Here is a 21,161-nt window from a genome sequence, read left to right as displayed (position 1 = left end):
TTTACATAATTATCCACCAAGCTTGCTGGAATTTTTATCACTCTTCTATGCAATATTCTTTCAGTTGCAAGATGTTTGAGTGTTTTCTTGCATGCATTGCCCGTTTCAAATCCCCCCAGAACGTTTCAATGGGATTCAAATCCAGGCTTTGACTAGGCCATTCCATAATCCTCCATTTCTTCTTTTTGAGCCATTCCTTGGTGGATTTGCTACTGTGCTTAGGATCATTATCCTGTCAAAAGATCCACTTTCGGTTCAGCTTCAAATTTTGGACGGATGACCTCACATTATCTTCAAGCACTCTCTTTGATATGATGCAGAATTCATAATTGAATCAATGTATGCAAGCTGTCCAGTCCCTGAGGCAGTGAAGCAACCCCAAACCATAACATTTCCACCACTGTGCTTCACAGTCAGTATGAGGTGCTTTTTCTTAAAAAGCTGTCTATGGTCTACGCCAAACATGTCGCTGTTACTGTGGCCAAACAACTCTGTCTTTGATTCGTCATTATTCCAAAAGGCCTGGTCTTTGCCTATATGCTCATTGACAAACTGTAGACTTGCAAAGGCTTTTTCATGGCATGTCTCCTATGCAGGTCAGTCTCTGTCTGATTGTAGAAGAATGCACTTTGACACCAACACTTGCAAGACTTACTAGCAGATCTCGTGATGAAATTTTGGGATTCTTTGAGACTTCTTTTTGCATCAGACGGTCTGCTCTTGGGTTGAATTTGCTCGGATGGCCAGCCCTGGACAAATTGGAAGTCATTTGAAATCTGTGCTCTTTTTTAGATGATTTTCCTTACAGTGGAATTAAGTATTTCAAATAATTTGGAGATCTTGTCAGACTCCTAGGCATCCACATCCTTTTTCCTGAAGGCCGTACAGAAATCTTTAGATCTTGGCATGATGACACCACACACCTCAATAGCAAAGGGAACACCAAACACTAGATATGAGAGGGGTATAAATAAGACCGGTCCCACCTGCACTCCCTAAGCAGGTTCTAATCACTGGCACCCAATCTTCAACACTTGATTCTAATTTTATGAATTTGAAGGTGTGATAAATGTAGGGGTGTACTTACTTTTTCCATGTGACTGATACTTTTTTTTTGTCAATTTAATTTGTGAAAATTACTACAAAATGTACATATGTCATTTGATAGAATGTATCAACTTCATTAATAGGCACTGTTTCAAAGAGGAATAAATGTTTGCTTGTCCAAATGTAAGAAAAGCCAACAATTTCAGTGGGGTGTACTTATTTTTTCACATGACTGTATACTATTAAGAGTAGCTGTGGTTGTGATTGTAAACTTATGATTCATACATGTTTCATGTATTTATAATACAGTATATCCTGTGTTAGGGTTTAGTTTTGATTTGGAAGACGTAGAAAACAAAAATATAGAAAGCTCTAAATGACATTATCATGTATAATGTTGGGGTTAATCTACATTGTTTCCAGACACACCCTTCAGAATGTAAATGGTCTTTATTAATATTGCAAGCATGAGTTAAGTTGTCAGTGGTTTACTATAATCACCATTGGCCCTTCATCACTCAGTGGCTGCTTCATTATTTTGTGATGTGCTAAAGATTAGTATATGTTTTAATTCATCATTATGAAAGCATTAGTTAATAATTGCTTATTTGTTAACAATTATATTAATGTTACCAAGATCAGACTACAGTATTGTGTGTTTCATTACACAATCATGTGAACAGATTGATTCACAAAGTATTTTTTCTCTGAGGATGTGGATCTAAAGAAGAGAGTGGATGAGAGCACTCGCATTCAGCGGACTTATAGACACTACTTTGACCTCACCATTGTGAATGACAACCTGGACACTGCATTTGAAACACTACAGGCGGCTTTGGACAAACTTTATTCTGAACCACAGTGGGTTCCTGTCAACTGGGTTTACTAAAGGTGTGAGTGTGTGAGCTGTGCAGCAATTAATATTGTGTGTAGACAATACAGTATTCCTTCTACTCAAAGGGAAGATGACCTAGTTTTATACTTGAACATTTAGGGGAAATATTGTTTTTTCCCCACATTGCAATTTCAAAACATGGGCCATAAATATTTCCACATTGTTCCATTTTAGTTGCTTTATTTGTTTCTCTACTTGTGTGGTTTCCCCAAAAACAACTGTTATGTCATCATATTTCTAGAATGTAGTGTTTAATAGATAAGGGCTCTAATAGAGAACAGTTCCTGGATTTCCTGCTAAGAAGTGACTACTCTTAGCCAAAGGCATATGTAGGAGAGTGGTGGCTCTAGGTTATTGATCCGTAGGTTAGGAGTTCAGGCCCCAGCACTGACAAGCTGCCTCTGTGCCCTTGAGTAATCCCATAACACTATCTGCTGTGGGGCGATGTATCATGGCTGACCCTGCACTATGACCCCAGCTTACTAACGAGCTAGGATATGCTAAGAAAGAATTTCTTCTAAACCTTTTAGAATTTTCTATATATCTGCATAAATCTGACTTAAAACATCAGATTTTCAGATGTATAATGTATACAAGTCCATGTGTAAGCTGTTACTATAGAAATGATAATTTACTAGAACTAGAAGTGGATTAATATAAATCTTTCTTCTGCCAAGAGCTGCTGTTATAGAAATGTAATCAACACCTTCTGACCAATCAGAATGGAGAATTCAATGTGCTGTGGTATAAAGTGCAATAACTACTTTATATACAGAGGTGCTTGAAAGTTTGTGAAGAATCTTCTATATTTCTGCGTACATACAGTGCATCCGGAAACTATTCACAGCGCTTCACTTTTTCCATATTTTTTATGTTACAGCCTTATCCCAAAATGGATTAAATTCATTATTTTCCTAAAAATTCTACAAATAATAACCCCTTAATGACAACGTGAAAGAAGTTTGTTTGAAATCTTTTCAAATTTATTAAAAATAAAATACAAAAAAAGCACATGTACATAAGTATTCACAGCCTTTGCTCAATACTTTGTTGAAGCACATTTGGCACCAATTACAGCCTCAAGTCTTTTTGAGCATGATGTTACAAGCTTGGCACACCTATTTTTGGGCAGTTTCTCCCATTCTTCTTTGCAGGACCTATTGGGTTCAAGTCTGGGCTCTGGCTGGGCCACTCAAGGACATTCACAGAGTTGTCCTGTAGCCACTCCTTTGTTATCTTGGCTGTGTGCTTAGGGTCGTTGTCCTGTTGGAAGATGAACCTTCGCCCCAGTCTGAGGTCCAGAGCGCTCTGGAGCAGGTTTTCATCAAGGATGTCTCTGTACATTGCTGCATAAATCTTTCCCTCTATCCTGACTAGTCTCCCAGTTTCTGCCGCTGAAAAACATCCCCACAGCATGATGCTGACATGACCATGCTTCACTGTAGGGATGGTATTGGCCAGGTGATGACTGGTGTCTGGTTTCCTCCAGACATGACGCTTCAATCTTTGTTTCATCAGACCAGAGAATTTTGTTTCTCATGGACTGAGAGTCCTTCAGGTGCCTTTTGGCAAACTCCCTTCAGGCTGTCATGTGCCTTTTACTGAGGAGTGGCTTCCGTCTGGCCACTCTACCATACAGGCCTGATTGGAGTGCTGCAGAGATGGTTGTTCTTCTGGAAGGTTCTCCTTTCTCCACAGAGACACACTGGAGCTCTGTCAGAGTGACCATCGGGTTTTTGGTCACCTCCCTGATTAGGCCCTTCTCCCCCGATCGCTCAGGTTGGCCGGGCGGCCAGCTCTAGGAAGAGTCCTGGTGGTTCCATACTACTTCCATTTACGGATGATGGAGGCCACTGTACTCATTGGGACCTTCAATGCTGCAGAAATATTTCTGTACCCTTCCCCAGATCTGTGCCTCGATACAATCCTGTCTCGGAGGTCTACAGACAGTTCCTTGGACTTCTTGGCTTGGTTTGTGCTCCGACATGCATTATTAACTGTGGGACCTTAACAAGAGACAGGTGTGTGCCTTTCCAAATCATGTCCAGTCAACTGAATTTACCACAGGTGGACTCCAATTAAATTGTAGAAACATCTCAAGGATGATCAGTGGAAACAGGATGTACCTGAGCTCAATTTTGAGCGTCATGGCAAAGGTTGTGAATACTTGTGCTTTTTTGTTTATTTGTTGGATTTTATTTATTAAAGTTGCAAAGATTTCAAACAAACTTCTTTCACGTTGTCATTATGGGGTATTGTTTGTAGAATTTTGAGGAAAATAATGAATTTAATCAATTTTGGAATAAGGCTGTAACATAACAAAATGTGGAAAAAGTTAAGCGCTGTGAATAGTATGACTATTCTAAGACTAAGCACTGTATGACCTAAAACATCATTAGATTTTCACAAAAGTCTTAAAGTAGACAATGATAACCCAATTAAACAAATGTGACAAAAATATTATACTTGGTCATTTAATTATTGAGGAAAATTATGCAATATTACATATCTGTGACTGGCAAAAGTGTGTGAACCTCTTGAATTAGCAGTTAATTTGAATGTGAAATGAAGTGTCAGGTGTTTGTCATGACATTGATTGAAATCAGGTGAGAGAGAGCCCTGTTTTATTTAAAGAACAGGGATCTATCAAAGTCTGACCTTCACAACACATGTTTGTGGAAGTGTATCATGGCACGACCAAATGAGATTTTTGGGGACCTCCAGAAAAAGAGTCGTTGATGCTCATCAGGCTGGAAAAGGTTACAAAACCATCTCTAAAGAGTTAGGACTCCACCAATCCACATTCAGACAGATTGTGTACAAATGGAGGAAATTCAAGACCATTGTTACCCTCCCTAGCAGTGGTCACCCAACAAAGATCACTCCAAGAGCAAGACGTGTTATAGTCCATGAGGTCAAAAAGGAACCCAGGGTAACTTCTAAGCAACTAAAGGCCTCTCTCACATTGGCTAATGTTAATGTTCATGAGTCCACCATCAGGAGAACACTGAACAACAATGGTGTGCATGGCAGGGTTGCAAGGAGAAAACCACTGCTCTTCAAAAAGAACACTGCTGCCCATCTGCAGTTTGCTAAAATTCACATGGACAAGCCAGAAGGCTAATAGAAAAATGTTTTGTGGATGGATGAGACCAAAATAAAAAAAAATTGGTTTAATTGAGAAGCATTATATTTGGAGAAAGGAAAACACTGCATTCCAGCATAAGAACCTTATCCCATCTCTGAAACATGGTGGTGGTAGTATCATGGTTTGGGCCTGTTTTGCTGCATCTGGGCCTGGACAGCTTGCTATCATTAATGGAACAATGCGGTCTGAATTATACCAGCAAATTCTAAAGAAAAATGTCAGGACATCTGTCCATGAACTGAATCTGAAGAGAAAGTGGGTCATGCAGCAAGACAACGACCCTAAGCACACAAGTCACTCTACCAAAGAATGGTTAAAGAAGAATAAAGTTAATGTTTTGGAATGGCCAAGTCAAAGTCCTGACCTTAATCCAATAGAAATGTTGTGGGACGACCTGAAGCAAGCAGTTCATGTGAGGAAACACACCAACATCCCAGAGTTGAAGCTGTTCTGTACTGAGAAATGGGCTAAAATACCTCCAAGCCGATGTGCAGAACTGATCAACAGTTACTGGAAACATTTAGTTGCTGCACAAGCGGCTCACATCAGATACTGAAAGCAAAGGTTCACATACTTTTGCCACTCACAGATATGTAACATTTGGATCAGTTTCCTCAATAAATAAATGATCAAGTATAATATTTTTCTTTCTCATTTGATTAATTAGCTTCTTGTTGTCTACTTTTAGGACTTGATGTTTAGGACTTAAAATCTGATGATATTTTAGGTCATATTTCTGCAGAAATGTAGAACAAACTTTCAAGCATCACTGTATGTGGCATAAATGAAGGTCAGTATCTATTCTATTATGTATGAGGATTGAGAATTAAAAACACCCGTTGGTGTGTCTTGATGTGCAACATATCCCTACTGTACACCTTCAAATCCAGTAGCGAAAGCAGTATCACTGAACACATAGTCTTATAAAGCCTATTTTGTGACATACTGTTAATTTATTCACTTTGTGTCTGTGTTATAATTTTAGCTAAATGTTTGGTGGCATGTTGTTCTTTATGTTGATCTTTTAGAGGTTATTTTGACACTGACCTCATTACAGCTAGTTCCACAGCATTTAGTGTGCCATGTCAAACCAACCTTCACTCCCCCCCCCACCCCCCCCCCCCATTCTGCATGCATGCATTTTGCTGATCACTCCTTAATCTCTGAGGGGAAGCAATAAATACAGAGAATATTTAATTTCAAATTAAATTTGTAATGATTTGAAAACTTTAAGAATTTTGCTGTATGGATAATGTAAACAGAGCAATGTTTCATCAGAGCATGCAGTGTTTCATAAGTGATCTTGAAGAGCAGAGATAATACAAAAACATGACTTAATTGATGCAATACTTTGTTGTGCAACCCAAACTGCTGTGGTGAGTTTTGCTATAATAATCTGTGCACGTTTTTTATATTTTCAGTACCAAAATGTACACAGGACTCGGTAAAATCCATATTGTGCATGCAGATGTGTGAGTACATACATACATACATACTCACATACAGTCCACTAAAACACTAATTCATTTGTTTTTGCTGTAGACTGTAGACATTTGGGTTTGAGATCAAAAGATGAGTATGAGAAGAGAGTTTAGAACAGTGGTCATCAACCCTGTTCCTGGAGAGCTAGCTTCCTAAAGCACCAACCTTAGTCGTGCCCACCTGACCATCTAATCATTGCCTTAAGAAGTTCTTGATGAACATAAACAGGTGTGTTAGATTTTAGTTGCAGATGAAATCTGCAGGAAGGCAGATCTCAAGGAAGAGGGTTGGTGATCAGTGGTACTTTTCCTAGTATTTATATGTTGATGTGTTAAACACTATAGAACATAGCACATTTTGTAACAGACCACCGAGTTTGTAGGTGTGCAAAAATATTTGAACATGCAACTGACAGGTGTTTCTTGTTACCCAGGTGTGTCCCGTTAGATTGATTGAAGCCATCATGAACATCAGAGAACTGTCTATGGGATCAAAGCAAGCCATTTTGAAGCTGAGAAAAGAGGAAACATAAATCAGAGGCATTGCCAACATTGGGCATAGCCAATACAACAATTTGGAACGTCCTGGCAAAGAAAGAAACCACTGGTGTACTGAGCAACAGACAATGAATGGGTCAGCCAAGGAAAACAACAGCTGATGACAGATGCATTGTGAGAGCTGTGAAGGAAACCCCAAAAACAACAGTCAGTGACATCACCAGCAACCTTCACAGCAGAGGTGAAGGTATCACAATCCACCGTTTGAAGAAGATTTCAAGTGCAGGAATATAGAGGCCGTACCACAAGATGCAAACCATTCATGAACAGTAAGAATCAGAGCGCCAGATTGGAATTCGCAAAAAAATACAGAAATGAGCCACAAAAGTCAACAAAAGGATTTTATCAGGGGGGGAAAAAGTGAAAGGTTTTAGACTGGCCAAGTCAATCAACAGACATTAACCCAACTGAGCAGTGTTTCACTTCTTGAAGAAGAAACTGAAGAGAGAAACCCCCTGAAACAAACAACTGAAAGAGGCTACATTAAAAGCCTGGAAAAGCAACACAAAAGAAGAAACCAGCATTTTGGTGATGTCACTGAGTCGCAGGCTTGATGCAGTTATTGCAAGCGAGGGATACACAACCAAATATTAAATTTACTTGAAGACTGATCTGTTCCTATACTTTTGTTCGACTAAAAATTGGACGGTTTGATTCAAAAGGTTCTATGTTTTGTTTAACACATCTGGATGTACAGTTGCAATTAAAATGAATGAACCCCCATCAGGTTTATTGTAAAAATGTACAGACTTTCAGCTGTTTGCAATGAACAAATCAAATAAAAGCAATTGAAATAGTTCAACACAACGAATGTGTCAAGTGGTTTCCCCGAATTCAACTGGCAGGTTTCTGTTGTCAGAGGATGCAAAGCAACCCCAGAGCATCACCAATCCACCACCATGCTTGACTATGGACAGAGCGTTCTTTCTTCATTCTTCTTCCTCTAGACATATCGCTGATCCATCGTGCCGAAAAGTTCCAGTTTTGTTTCATCGTTCCACAGAACAGAATCCCAAAACCTCTGTGGCTTATTTATATGATTTTGAGCTGACTTTTCTTGTGTTTGGGGTCAGTAGTGGTGTACATCTTGGAGTTCTGGCATGGAAACCTTCTGCGTTTAGTATGCGCCTTACTGTTCTCACTGAAACCTCAGTGCCTGTTGCCACCAAGTCTTGCTACAGGTCTTTTGCAGTCACTCAAGGGTTTTACACAACCTGCCTTCTCAGAAATCTGCTTGCAGCCGTTGATGGCTTCCTGTTTCTGCCTCGTCCAGGTATTTCATGTATTTTCTGGCCCTAGCCAGTTCAGGTATTTCATGTGTTCCAGCTCAAGCTCTGTTTGATTTGTTCATTGCAAACAGCTGAAAGTCAATTTTGATAATAACCCTGATATGCAATGGGGGTTGAATAATTTTGATTGCAACTGGAAGTAAAAGCTGAAATCCTAAACTCTCGTCTCATATCTATCTTTTGATCTCAGATGTCTTTGGTGTATAGCACAATTAACAGCCTTAATGTTCCAATAGTTTCAGAGGGGACTGTACATACATACAGGGATGTAAACTCCTATAAATGTCTAGAAAACTATAAATAGTTGTGTATGTTGTACTATTTAAGTGCATTGAAGTCATGTATGGCCAGAACATGTTCATGTAAGTGGCTCAGACTAGAGCATTAGGCTGTTTAAATAAAGGACATCAAAAGGCATATAATACCCAGTTAGAAAGTCCCAATCATGACTTCATTCCAACAAATTGTTGAATGATTAAAATGAAAACAGTTTAAAAATGTCCTCCAACAAAAGATTAAAAGTACATAGAAATTATAGACTATAGAATTATGGGTTGAGATTATTATAGTTTGACTATAATAACAGTTACAGTAATCCTCTTATTAGACCAACATTGCATGCTTCTTTTAAAATAGCAGTTCTCAATTGGTCACAATAAATTAATCAAAAGAGAGAAATTCATCATAACAAACCTCACAGAACACATGCATGATACCAATACAAGAATACATAGAATCAATATTTTATTCAGTAAATGCCAAAAAGTATTGTATTTTACAATCACAACATGCTTCAGTTAAAAAAAAAAAAAAAAAAAAAAAAGTAGTGCAAAGTATTTACAAAGTTGCAAAAAATTACAGTCATGAAAACATAATTCTGAAACAACAGTAAAGTCTTTAAACCCATTTTTGGGGCCTATACAATGTCAGCTATGAAATTATGAATAAATGCATCACAAGCAGAAAATTTAAGTTTTGGAGCAGTATAACCTACTAAAATTGCATTTAACCTACTGAAATATCTTCAAGAAGCAGCTATTTTTTATATTTATATATATATATTTATATATATATATATATATATATATATATATATATATATATATATATATATATATATATATAAAAAGCATCATTTTTAACAATTCCTGGCTTTATAAAAAAAGAAAAAAAACCATATTACAAATACACTGCCTAGCCAAAAAAAAGTTGTTTTTTAGACTTAGATAAGCAAATACTTAAGAGCCTATGATTGGATCATCATTGCAGTAATTAATGTTTCAGCTGGCAACAATTCTTTTAACCCTAACTGATGCAGTGAGTAGCTTCTCATTTCTTAAACATCCATGTCGGAAAACGTATCCTGTGGTTGTGGAAAAGATGTTACTTTTTCAGAAGGGGCAAATTATTGGCCTGCGTCAAGCAAAGAAAACAACAACAAGGAGATTGCAGAAGTCCCTGAAAGGAAAGTGGTGAACCGTCAACTTTGAGGTAGGAATGTGGTCAGAAAAATGAATGATTGGAGTTCTTTAAAATGCTTGGTGAAGTCACGTCATAAAAAAATTGACAGTAGAATTCATGTCATGTTTAATAGTGAAAGTAAGAGCATTTCCACATGTACAATGTGAGGAGAATTTACAGGATTGGGACTAAACCGCTATGTGGCCTAATCAGTGTGAGGCTAATCAGATAAAAATGACTTCAATTTTCTAGGGAGCATAAAGATTGGACTGTGGAGAAATGGGGAAAAAAGGTCAGATTTACGCTATTCCAAAGTGATGGCTGCATCAGGGTTAGAAGGGAAGCACATGAATGTATAGTGCCTACTGTATAAGCCTCTGGAGGAAGTGTTAGGATCTGGGGTTGAGTCAATTTGTCAGGTCTCAGCTCTGCAACATTATGCGGCAATAAAATGAAGTCAGCTGAGTACCTGAATGTACTGAATGACCAGGTTATCCAATCAATGGATTTTATTTTCTTCCCTGGCAGCACAGGCATATTCCAGGATGACAATGCCAAGATTAATCTGGCTTAAATTGTGAAAGAGTGGTTCAGGGAGCACGAGGAATCATGTTCACACATGGATTGGCCACCACAGACTCCTGACCTTAACCCCATTGAAAGTCTTATGGATGTGCAGGAGACGACTTCGCAGAGCGACTCTCCCATTCTTAATACAAGATCTCAGCCAAAAATGAATGCAATTCTGGATGGAAATAAATGTCACATTGCACAAGGTTGCTGAAACAGTGCCACAATGAATGCATGCTGTAATCAAAGCTAAAGGTTGTGCAATGAAATTTTAGTGTGCATAGCTTTTTTTTTTGACCAAGCAGTGTATTACAAGAATAATATTTGTTGTTAAATTCTGATAGATATATTTTTACTTTATCATTTAAATTGTATTAAATAATATAAAAATATTGTTATTTTATGTCTATGTTCCTGTTATTTTATGGGTCTCTGAAGTTATGATTTAGAAATACTGAATTTCTAGTGGAAAAAACTTTATTCTTTATTTCATCCTTAATGCACATCAGATTTCTCAATCTGTTTCACATGACTCATTCAAGCATGCAAGGCCATGAATGACAATACACAGTACTCGGGGAAGGACTTTACTACCATTTCCTATCTCTGCATACAGCTCTTTGTTGTCTCTCTTCAGTATAATATTGGATGAAGTAAACAGCAGCTTCATCTCCTGGGGCACCTCACCATCCCTCAGGGGAAAGGGAAGTTCACTGAAGGGGACACGCTGGGAAACACCTGTCAGTTGAGTTACCTGACAAGGCATGGAATAGTTCTATTAGTCACCAGAATCTGTTAAGGCCTTAGTTGAAACTGAATCACACTCTAGTTGCTGGGTAAAAAACCCAGCAACACCAACTGCTTCTTGTGGGTTACTATCCCTTTCCACTCTATATGAAAAGTATGAGGCAAATAAAAATATTATACTTACTAAATAACTTAACGCATTAATTGTTTCTGAAGAGCAGGTTTTTAGAAAGGCGAGGCCATCATCCGTCAGTCCTAAAAACAAATAAAAACTGAGATCAGAATGAGATCGTAAATCTTTAAAGTCAAAGAAACTTCTCAGATCGTAATATGTATGCAGTACATTATCTCACTCACCTTCAGCAGCACTAATCAGCATGTGCATAGCTGTCAAGATTAATTGCCTCTGATTGGATCCATTATGGCTGGTGTTAGCTGAAGTAAAACCATTTTGATCAATCACTTTAGAGGAGAGGACATTCATTTGAACGGTTTACCTTTATACACATCTATTCTACATCTATTTTATCTATTAATTATGTATTGTAAGTAGCTAATGTTGATTTACCTGCTTTACCTGCACTCTGACTGCCGTTTTGTTTGGAAATTGCAGGCAAAGATCCATTTGGCCGGAGGGCTGTGGGTAGACTGTCCATATTGTCTGTCTCAGACTGTAGCAAATCCAAAAATTTGTCAGTGAGCTCAATTGATGTTTCAGACAAATAAGAGTGAGAATCATACACCGTTTCATCACATATTTTCTCCAGCTTATCCTCTAAAGTGGAGAGAAGTGTCTGGTCTGGTAGAATCTCTTGAAAGAGATTTAGCAAAGAGAATCGAGTTTCAGATGGCAGACGAGTCAATTCATACAATATCTCCTTTTCACTTTCCAGTTCTGCAACACAGAAAAACATACAGGCACGTCCTCTTAGAGCCACTCTGGATGATCTTGTCACAATATAGTTCTGTCATGCGTTTTACACACAAAAGTGGTACTTGTTGGTCTAGGTCAACAATGACATGGAGTGGCAATTTTTGCAACCTAAAAAAATTAAATTCTGTTTTCATGAAAACACACATGGACCCCATATATACCATTATTCAGGGCACTCAGTGAAGATCCCTCACTTATTTGTGTTGGTGCCCATAAGCCGTCCAGTTCTGTCCAGTTGTGAATGAACTGCTGAGTAATGCTGTCATCTGCCTCAATCCCATCAGGGCTTACACCAACTTCTGAACACACAAACACAGTCTGTGTACATATTTCATAGGCAAGCTTGTACAACCCTTTCCTAATAAAAACAAAAACATAATACACCACTAACCATAATGACCATCACTTTCAATGTTCAGTTCGCTGACACTGTAGGCCACCACAGTGTGTGGGGGGATCTCAATAGCAACATCTGTGGTGTTTTTTAGACTAATGCTCTTGTTCAGATGGACCTGAATGCAACATACAGTATGCAGAGGCATAATCATTTCATGTTTATCTGTATAACATTTTTAACAATATACATGGTCACAAAGATGTGTTACAGCAATCCAGATGTAAAGTATACCCCATGGAAATTGTTGGCTTTTTTGACATACTAGGACAAGCAAACATTTGACCCTCTTTGAAACAGTGCCTATTCATAAAGGTGATACACTATCAAATGACATAAAATGTATATTTTGTGTTTAATTTTCATAAATTAAATTAACAAAAAACATCAGTCACATGGAAAAAGTAAGTACAATCCTACATTTATCACATCGTCAAATCCATAAAATTAGAATCAGGTGTTGAAGATTGGGTGCCAGTGATTAGAGACTGCTTAGAGAGTGCAGCTGGAACCTGTCTAATTTACACCCCTCTCATATCTAGTGTTCCCTTTGCTATTGAGGTGTGTGGTGTCATCATGCCAAGATCTAAAGAGTTCTGTAAGTCCGTCCATCCATCCATCCATCCATCTTCTACCGCTTACTCCTTTTCAGGGTCACGGGGAACCTGGAGCCTATCCCAGGGAGCATCGGGCACAAGGCGGGGTACACCCTGACAGGGTACCAGTCCATCGCAGGGCACAATCACATACACACTCACACACCCATTCATACACTACGGACACTTTGGACATGCCAATCAGACTACCATGCATGTCTTTGGACTGGGGGAGGAAACCGGAGTACCCGGAGGAAACCCCCGCAGCACGGGGAGAACATGCAAATTCTGCACACACATGGCCCCGGCAGGGAGTTTTGTAAGTCCTTCAGGGGAAAAATGAAAGGGTGTGGGTGCCAATGAGTCTGGCAAGGGGTTTAAAAGGATCTCTAAATTATCTGAAATACATCATTCCACTGTAAGGAAAATCTTCTACAAAGATTTCAAACAACTGCCAATTTGTCCAGGACTGGATATCCCAGTAAATTCAGCCCAAGAGCAGACTGTCTGATGCAAAAAGAAGTCTCCAAGAATCCCAAAATCTCATCAAAGGATCTGCTAGTAAGTCTTGTAACTGTTGGTGTCAAAGTGCATGATTCTACAATCAGAAAGAGACTGCACAAATTTGACCTGCATAGGAAAAAGCCTTTGCAAGACTACAGTTTGCTAACGAGCATATAGGCAAAGACCAGGCCTTTTGGAATAATGTGCTCTGGACAGATGAATTAAAGATAAAATTGTTTGGCCACAGCAACAGCAGACATGTTTGGTGCTGACTAAAGACAGCTTTTCAGGAGAAGCACCTCATACCAACTGTGAAACACGGTGGTGGAAATGTTATGGTTTGGGGTTGCTTCACTACCTCAGGGACTGGACAGCTTGCATTCATTGAGTCAGCTATGAATTCTGCATCATATCAAAGACAGTGTGTGAAGATACTATGAGGCCATCTGTGCAAAAATTGAAGTTGAACTGAAAGTGGACATTTCAACAGGATAACGATCCTAAGTACACTAGCAAATCCATCAAGGAATGTCTCAAAAAGAAGAACAGGAGGGTTATGGAATGGCCTTGTCAAAGCCTGGATTTGAATCCCATTGAAATGTTCTGGGGGGATTTAAAACAGGCAGTACATGCAAGAAAACATTCAAACATCTTGCAACTGAAAGAATACTGCATAGAAGAGTGATAAAAAAAATTCCAGCAATCCTGGTGGACAATTACACAAAATGCCTACAATAAGTTTCTGCTAAATGGGGGCAATACTAACTTCTGAGGGCAAGAGTGCACTAAACGTTTCCCACAGAAGAATATCACATCTAGTGATAGTTCTGTTGAATAAATGACTGATTGAAAAAGATAATTTTCCTTGTGGTTTTGTTCAGGTATATCAACTCTATGAATATGCACTGCTTCAAAGATTATCAAATGTTTGCTTGTCCAAATATGTCAAAAAAGCCAACAATTTCCATGAAGTGTACTTACTTTTTCACATGACTGAACAACAATTATAATAATAAAAGCTATATGAATGTGGCCTCCCTCTCTCTCTCTCTCAAATATTTATTGCACTGTACTCTCCCTTCTTCTTCAACCTTTTCTACCTTGGACAAAGGGATGATAAAGGGATGATAAACGTCCCGGGTGGGACTGCATGAGATTTCATCACGTTACTCAAAATGGTGCACAATTTAAATGATAAATGTTTACTGTATGTCTGGAATTTTCTATTTAATTTTTTCAGAACATGGTTAAGTGAAACCATGGTAAATGAAACAGTGGATACAAGGGTTTTACTGTATAGTATAGTATAGAATAATATGGTATAGTAAAAAAAAAAAAAAAAAAAAACTACCTTGGCAGGACAGAATAGTTTAACTAAGGCGCTGCAGCTGCCTTCTTTCAGTTCACTGAAGTTAATGGTGCAGTCACAAGAAGTGAAGATCCGCTGTTTCACTAGAGTGAAGACCTGATTTTTGCGCTGTATCTGCATGATAAGATTGTGCTGAAGGTCCACTTTCCTGTAAGACCCAAACAAATCAACATCACCCAATTACAAACTAAACATCCAACTAGGCAGATGTTTCCAATTGCTTCCATAATTATGCTAATTACAATGTGCTTAGGCACTGTTTGTGTTTGACTATTGGTGCATCTGAAAGACCATGGCACAGGAAAGCCTTCCCCCCCGGCCAAACATTATGGAGGGCACTGTACATTGGATGTTTCCTTAATGGTTTATGTCACCTGTCTTTGGAGTCTTTTAGAAAGTGTGACATAATCACGCTTTCCTTGAGAAGTGTCCCGAGAGACGATAAAATATTGGATGTTCCACGTCCCTCGGCTTTCATGCTGACTCCACCCATATCTACCTCCCCAGATCCAGCAATATTGCCATTCTGTGTCGCTTTATATTTATTTAGAAACACCTTCTCCTCCAGCACTGAAAAACAGAACAGGCACAAGCAGAAAAATACTATTCAGACTTCATAGTAAGTGGAAACAAGTATTTGAAGATACATAAAATAATAATAATATATATGAGAGAGAGAGGAGTATGAGACGCCAGATCAGATTTTCAGCTTGCATTTCCTCATATTTACATGTGTTAAACTTAGAACATGCCACATTTTGTTTGAACCCATGCTTTTTTTTTTTCAAGTTATCAAAAATATAGGAACATGTGACTGATGTGTTTCTTGCTGCCCAGGTGTGCTCTGTTAAATTGACTGTTTAAAGAATTAATAACTCTGAATGTTTACGCTTGGTTTTTGCCTTCAATTTCACTTGTGAAGATGGCATTTGTTGCTAAAATTATGTCAACATGAAGACTGGAGAGCTGTCTATGGGGAGAAAAGCAAGCCATTTTGAAGCTAAGAAAGGAGGGGAAATCTATCAAAGCCATTGCACAAGCATTCGGCATAACTAATACAACAATTTAGAATGTCCTGAACAAGAAAGAAACCACTGGTGTACTAACAACCAGACATGGAACAGCAGTTGATGGCAGAAACATTGAGAGAGCTGTGAAGAAAACCACCCCCAAAAAAACAGTCAGTAACATCGCCAACAACCTCTACGGGGTAGGGGTGAATGTATCACTATCCACCATTCGAAGAAGATTTAAAGTGCAGAAATATAGAGGCCATACCACAAGATGCAAACCACTCATGAACAGTAAGAATCAGAAAGCCAGATTGGAATTCACAAAGAAATACAGAGATGAGAAGATAAGACTGAAGGGTGAAATCCCCCGATACAAACAACAACTGTAAGAAACTGCAGTACAACCCTGGAAAAACATCACAAAAAAAGAAAATGCAACAGTTATTGTAAGCAAGGGATATCCAACCAAATATTAAGTCTTATTTATTTTAATACTGTTTAATCTGTTCCTATACATTTGCTCACATACAAATCGGGTGGTCTGATACAAATGGGTCTATGTTTTATGTTGTTTGACACATCTAAATGTATATATGAAGAAATGAAAGCTGAAATTCTGAGCTATAATCTCATTAATCTTTTGATCTAAAACACAAATGTCTTTAATGTATAGTGAAAACAACAGTATTGGCCTTACTGTTCAATACTTTCAGAAGGGACTGTGTGTGTGTGTGTGTGTGTGTACGTACATGCAGTCCCATTATTACAACTTTGTGTGGGTACCTGGTTGAATAGGCTTTCCCTGGAGCAGGTCATTGAGAGTGAAGTCTGTGGGTTTGTATTTGGTACTTTGCCAGGGCCATTTTCCTGGACACTTGATCACCACTGCAAGTAGCTTCAGTTTTTCTGAATCATTTAGTCGGGAAACAGCAATCAGCGTTCCATCATGGTCAGTCTGGTGAAGGAGGTTACGTGTGACCCTTTCAAACATCTGCACCCAACACACATGGTGAAATGGCTTGGTCTGGGGTATTTTTACACATAATCACTCTGCTTATCCATGGTTAATTAGGAGAATATGTTTTCTATTTTCTTATACTACATTCACCTGGAAAACCGAAACCCAGAGACTAAGCTATTATATAACCTGGTTCAAAAGGTAAAATCCTCTAAGCTACTATGTGGAATTTTTCTACAATATGAAAAGAACCTCTCCCATTTCACACACAAACACAGATAGACAGACACAGAGAGACAGCATTGTGTAGCATGAGAACTGGCATGATTGTTTATTTTTTACATTGATTAACTTGATTGGATGCTTTAAACCAAAATGACTGGAAACTAAATGCAGATCATTTGGTTGATTATATAGCATACATTCCAGAAGTGTAACCTGACCTGTGCATTTCGGGCTGTAGCCAGGAAGATTTTTTCTTTAGCCCCGCATAATTCTCCACTTGGAACAGTTTGTCACTACGAAAACCAATGTCAGTAAAAGAAGACAGCAGTATTGTAAATTTGTATCTTCAGTGAACGGAGTGTTGTATTTTATCTTCAGTGAACTGAGGCGAGACCAATCAGACAGGGTTTACAGGAAAATACGTGGAAATACTCGTGTCTTGTTGGCTGACAGCTCTCAATTCTGCTCTCAATTTAGCTCACACAGTCAGTTAATGTGAGGGGGAAAAAGGATATATGCCGATTTTTTTTTTAACCAGTAAGGAGGTTGAAACTGAAAAACTATCACACAAAACTTGAAAGAATCCCTGATTATTGATCATTTTGATAATTATAAAAATGTGTGTTTTACTGGCAAACTTACTAAGTAACATTTATCATTCATAGATTTAAAGGCTATTCTTCCAACTTAGAACAGTTTTCTTTCTTACTGCATATAAATTCAGTCATTTCATTTATTTTTAACCTTATGTCTGTTTCCCTACTCATATTGCAGCCTAGACAAGTTGAGTCATAAGAATATTGAAGTAGGCTAAATTTAACCAGATAATATCATTTTTATCATTTAATATCAAGACAGAATTCGGTCATTGCCTTCGTTTTAAATTTAATACTTTCTCATGTTTTACTACCTGTACCATTGAGAAGCAAATTGTGGTTCATATGAAGTGGGTCCATCAGCAATGATTTTGCAACCAGATTATGAAAATTTACTCAGTCACTTTGAGTAGTTAACCGTTTTCAATGCTCCTTCGTGAAATTGCCATTGTATTATAGGTTTTGAGGATTTTCCATCATGTAGGCCACGGCAGCAAAGATAGTTTAAGGTTTGAAATTCAGATTCTTCTGGCTGTAAATCCACAATGCACTAATTGTAGACATGTAAACATTATCGCATGTTATCCCTGCTGACAAAAACACAATAGAAACCATCACAGAAATTCTAATGGTTTAATGTTAGGTTTAACCGTAACCCATCAGCTAACCATTAAAACCATTACCATTATTGGCCCTTAATGGTATCCACTAGACATAACATGCTGCCAATAGAAGGCAACAAATTACCAGTAGAGAACCCACAGGGACCATTAGTTTCCATTAAAACCAATAAAATTCCCATTATAAGCATTAAAACCATTACAAATTCTATGTGGGTTTCTATTGTTTTTTTTGTTTTGTTTTGTTGTTTATGTTTTTCAGCAGGGATTCTTGATGATTTGTGAATTCAAATGCAGTGATGCAGTCCTCCAGTCTGGCATCCGTAGCTGATCTGATGTATCTGATATGATGCTGGTTTGAGACATTCCAGAGCCTGGATTATTCACGTGCAGATTATATGGTACATCAAATCCAAACCCTTAATTTCTTCTCAATTTTTAACCGTTTTTTAAGCAATTAGCCCTCACATGCAAGAAAAAAACTCTATTTAGAAGTACATTTTTAAAGGTTTTTGTGATCTGGACTCAGTCTCTGATGATCAAGCTAACACACCTCGCCCAGACACTGCATGAGGTAAACATAGACATAGCGTAATTAACCGCTGGAGTGCTTTTCCGGGGAGAAATAAAGTGAAAGAGAACCACAAGGGACCTGATCAAAGCCTAGGACTAGCATTAAATAAACAAATAACATTCGGATATTAAAGATATACTATATAATAATAGGCTATAAACTAATGAATTCAACTGACTAATTACCTTTAATCAAATTGAGTACATAATACTTAAATACTGCTATAGTACTGTACCTTGTATTTACAGGTCCCCTTCTTCTTGTTCTTGTTCTTCTGATGATGACGTAGAAAAAATTAATATAATATTCGCAACTCCACGATTCAAGATCTTTATATTGTCATATGTACTTGGTACAATTTTATTCTTATTCTTACACTGATTCAAAGTTCAAGCGATAACTCTAACAAGCTGCTTTCTTTTCTACAGATTTCTCACACAGGACGAGACACACTTGATTTCTTTCCAAGTAAATGATGAAAAGTTCACGCCCACTTCTTGAAAGGGTCAAATATCACACTTTCCCAAGCAGCTATAGGATGTTCAAGCTGCCAATCAACATGGAGGCGGTGGGAGACAGCATGAGAAATAGTTTTTCATTTCTAATTCCCCGATGAAGCAGTTAGTGATGGAAAGATCGGATCATACTGACTTTGAATCTCGTTCAGCAAAATGAACGAATCGTTCTTCAAGTCACTTCGTTCATTTGAGCAGGAATAAATTAAAATGATGTTCACATTAAAATTTCAGTTGCCAAATTCTCCAAACACGTCTACTTAGGCAAACTATGATCGTATTCCGAAAAAGGAAAACAATGATAATGCAGCCAAGGAGAAATTATGAGAAACAGAAATGATGTGTTCAGGTCAGAGTCGTGCCTTTCGTGGTCACGTGACAGCCGCATACACTATGTTCAGGAAACAGGTGATTAGTCTACTGACACTAAAGAACAGAACCAACAAGAACAGCACGGAACTTTTTAGTGTTTTTTTTTTTATTTTCCCCGAAAGTGTTTATTGCACATGTATTTTGATAATTTTATCATAATTCCAAAGTAAATGCAACATTACATTAGTATTGTTGATTGCAAGATGCTGAGCCGAGTAGCGGTCACGTGACAAAAGAAGGCACGACTCTTTTCCCCTAGCTTACTTATGCGGTTTTAACGTTACTATTACTAACGCGCGAAAGGACACAAAAATTAACGAATCACACTCTAAGACAACTCGTTATTCTCGAGTCCTATAAAAGATTCGTTCAAAATGAACATGAGACGACCTATCATTATAGCTCAAGCTTTACATTCGAACATTATTTATAATAATGTGATAGAACATACTTTTGTCATACCGCAGTTAGTGGAACCAAACATTAGGTTTAAAGGAAAACATCAAGAAAATACACTCACTGAGAACTTTATTAGGAACACTATACTAATGCTGGGTAGGACCTCCCTTTGCTCGAAAAACAACCTCACTTCTTTGTGGCATGGATTCCACAAGATGTTGGAAATATCCCTTTGAGATTTTGGTTCATGTTGGCATGATTGCGTCACGCAATTCCTGCAGATTTCTCAGGTGCACTTTCATGCTGTGAATCTCCTGTACCACATCCTAAACGTGTTCTACTGGATTCAGATCTGGTGACTGGGAATGTCACTGAAGAACACTGAACTCGTTATCATGTTCATGAAACCAGTTTGCCGACTTTTGCTTTTTGACATGGTGCATTATCATGGTGGAAGTAGTACCATCAGAAGATGGTAAATTGTGGCCGTGAAGGGATGCACATGGTCAGCAATAAGCAATGACTGACTGGCCCAAAATGTGCCAAGAAAACATTCCCCATACCGTTGCACCACCTCCATCAGCCTGGGCTGTTCACACAAGGCAGGTTGGGTCCATCAATTCATGCTGTTGGTGCCAAATTCTGACCTTACCATCTGAGTGCTTCAGCAGGAATTAAAATTCAACTTTTCCAGTCTTCACCCATCCAGTTTTGGTGAGCCTGTGCTCACTGCAACCTCAGCTTTCTGTTCTTGGCTGACAGAAGTCAAACCCGACGTTGTCTTTTGCTGTTGTAGTCCATCCATCTCAAGGTTCAACATGTTGTGCATTCTGAGATGCTTTTCTGCTCACCACAATTGTACAGAGTGGTTATCTAAGTTACTATACCTTTCTGTC

General features: G+C 38.2%; 2 protein-coding genes across 2 annotated transcripts in view; one reads left to right on the top strand and one right to left on the bottom strand.

The window, feature by feature from the left end:
• Positions 1-7,158, top strand: part of pals2b (protein associated with LIN7 2, MAGUK p55 family member b) — a 30,631-nt gene extending 23,473 nt beyond the window's left edge. The window contains exons 12-14 of the mRNA XM_053638402.1: positions 1,760-1,940; positions 6,512-6,562; positions 7,006-7,158. Of these exons, the coding sequence (XP_053494377.1) occupies positions 1,760-1,936 (177 nt within the window). The 3' untranslated portion in view covers positions 1,937-1,940; positions 6,512-6,562; positions 7,006-7,158. The remainder of the gene's footprint in view (positions 1-1,759; positions 1,941-6,511; positions 6,563-7,005) is intronic.
• A 2,399-nt stretch (positions 7,159-9,557) lies between these two features.
• Positions 9,558-17,478, bottom strand: gsdmea (gasdermin Ea). The gene is made up of 10 exons (XM_053637581.1): positions 17,408-17,478; positions 16,790-16,997; positions 15,368-15,563; positions 14,976-15,141; positions 12,522-12,642; positions 12,292-12,429; positions 11,765-12,091; positions 11,554-11,631; positions 11,381-11,451; positions 9,558-11,203 (listed from the first exon to the last, which is right to left on the bottom strand). The coding sequence occupies exons 2-10, from the start codon at positions 16,995-16,997 to the stop codon at positions 10,964-10,966; spliced, it is 1,545 nt and encodes a 514-aa protein (XP_053493556.1). The 5' UTR covers positions 17,408-17,478; the 3' UTR covers positions 9,558-10,963.
• Positions 17,479-21,161: the final 3,683 nt, after the last annotated feature.

This window comes from Ictalurus furcatus, chromosome 12, assembly GCF_023375685.1.
Source record: "Ictalurus furcatus strain D&B chromosome 12, Billie_1.0, whole genome shotgun sequence".
NCBI classification, from domain to species: domain Eukaryota; kingdom Metazoa; phylum Chordata; class Actinopteri; order Siluriformes; family Ictaluridae; genus Ictalurus; species Ictalurus furcatus.
This window is presented reverse-complemented; position numbering and strand designations above follow the sequence as displayed.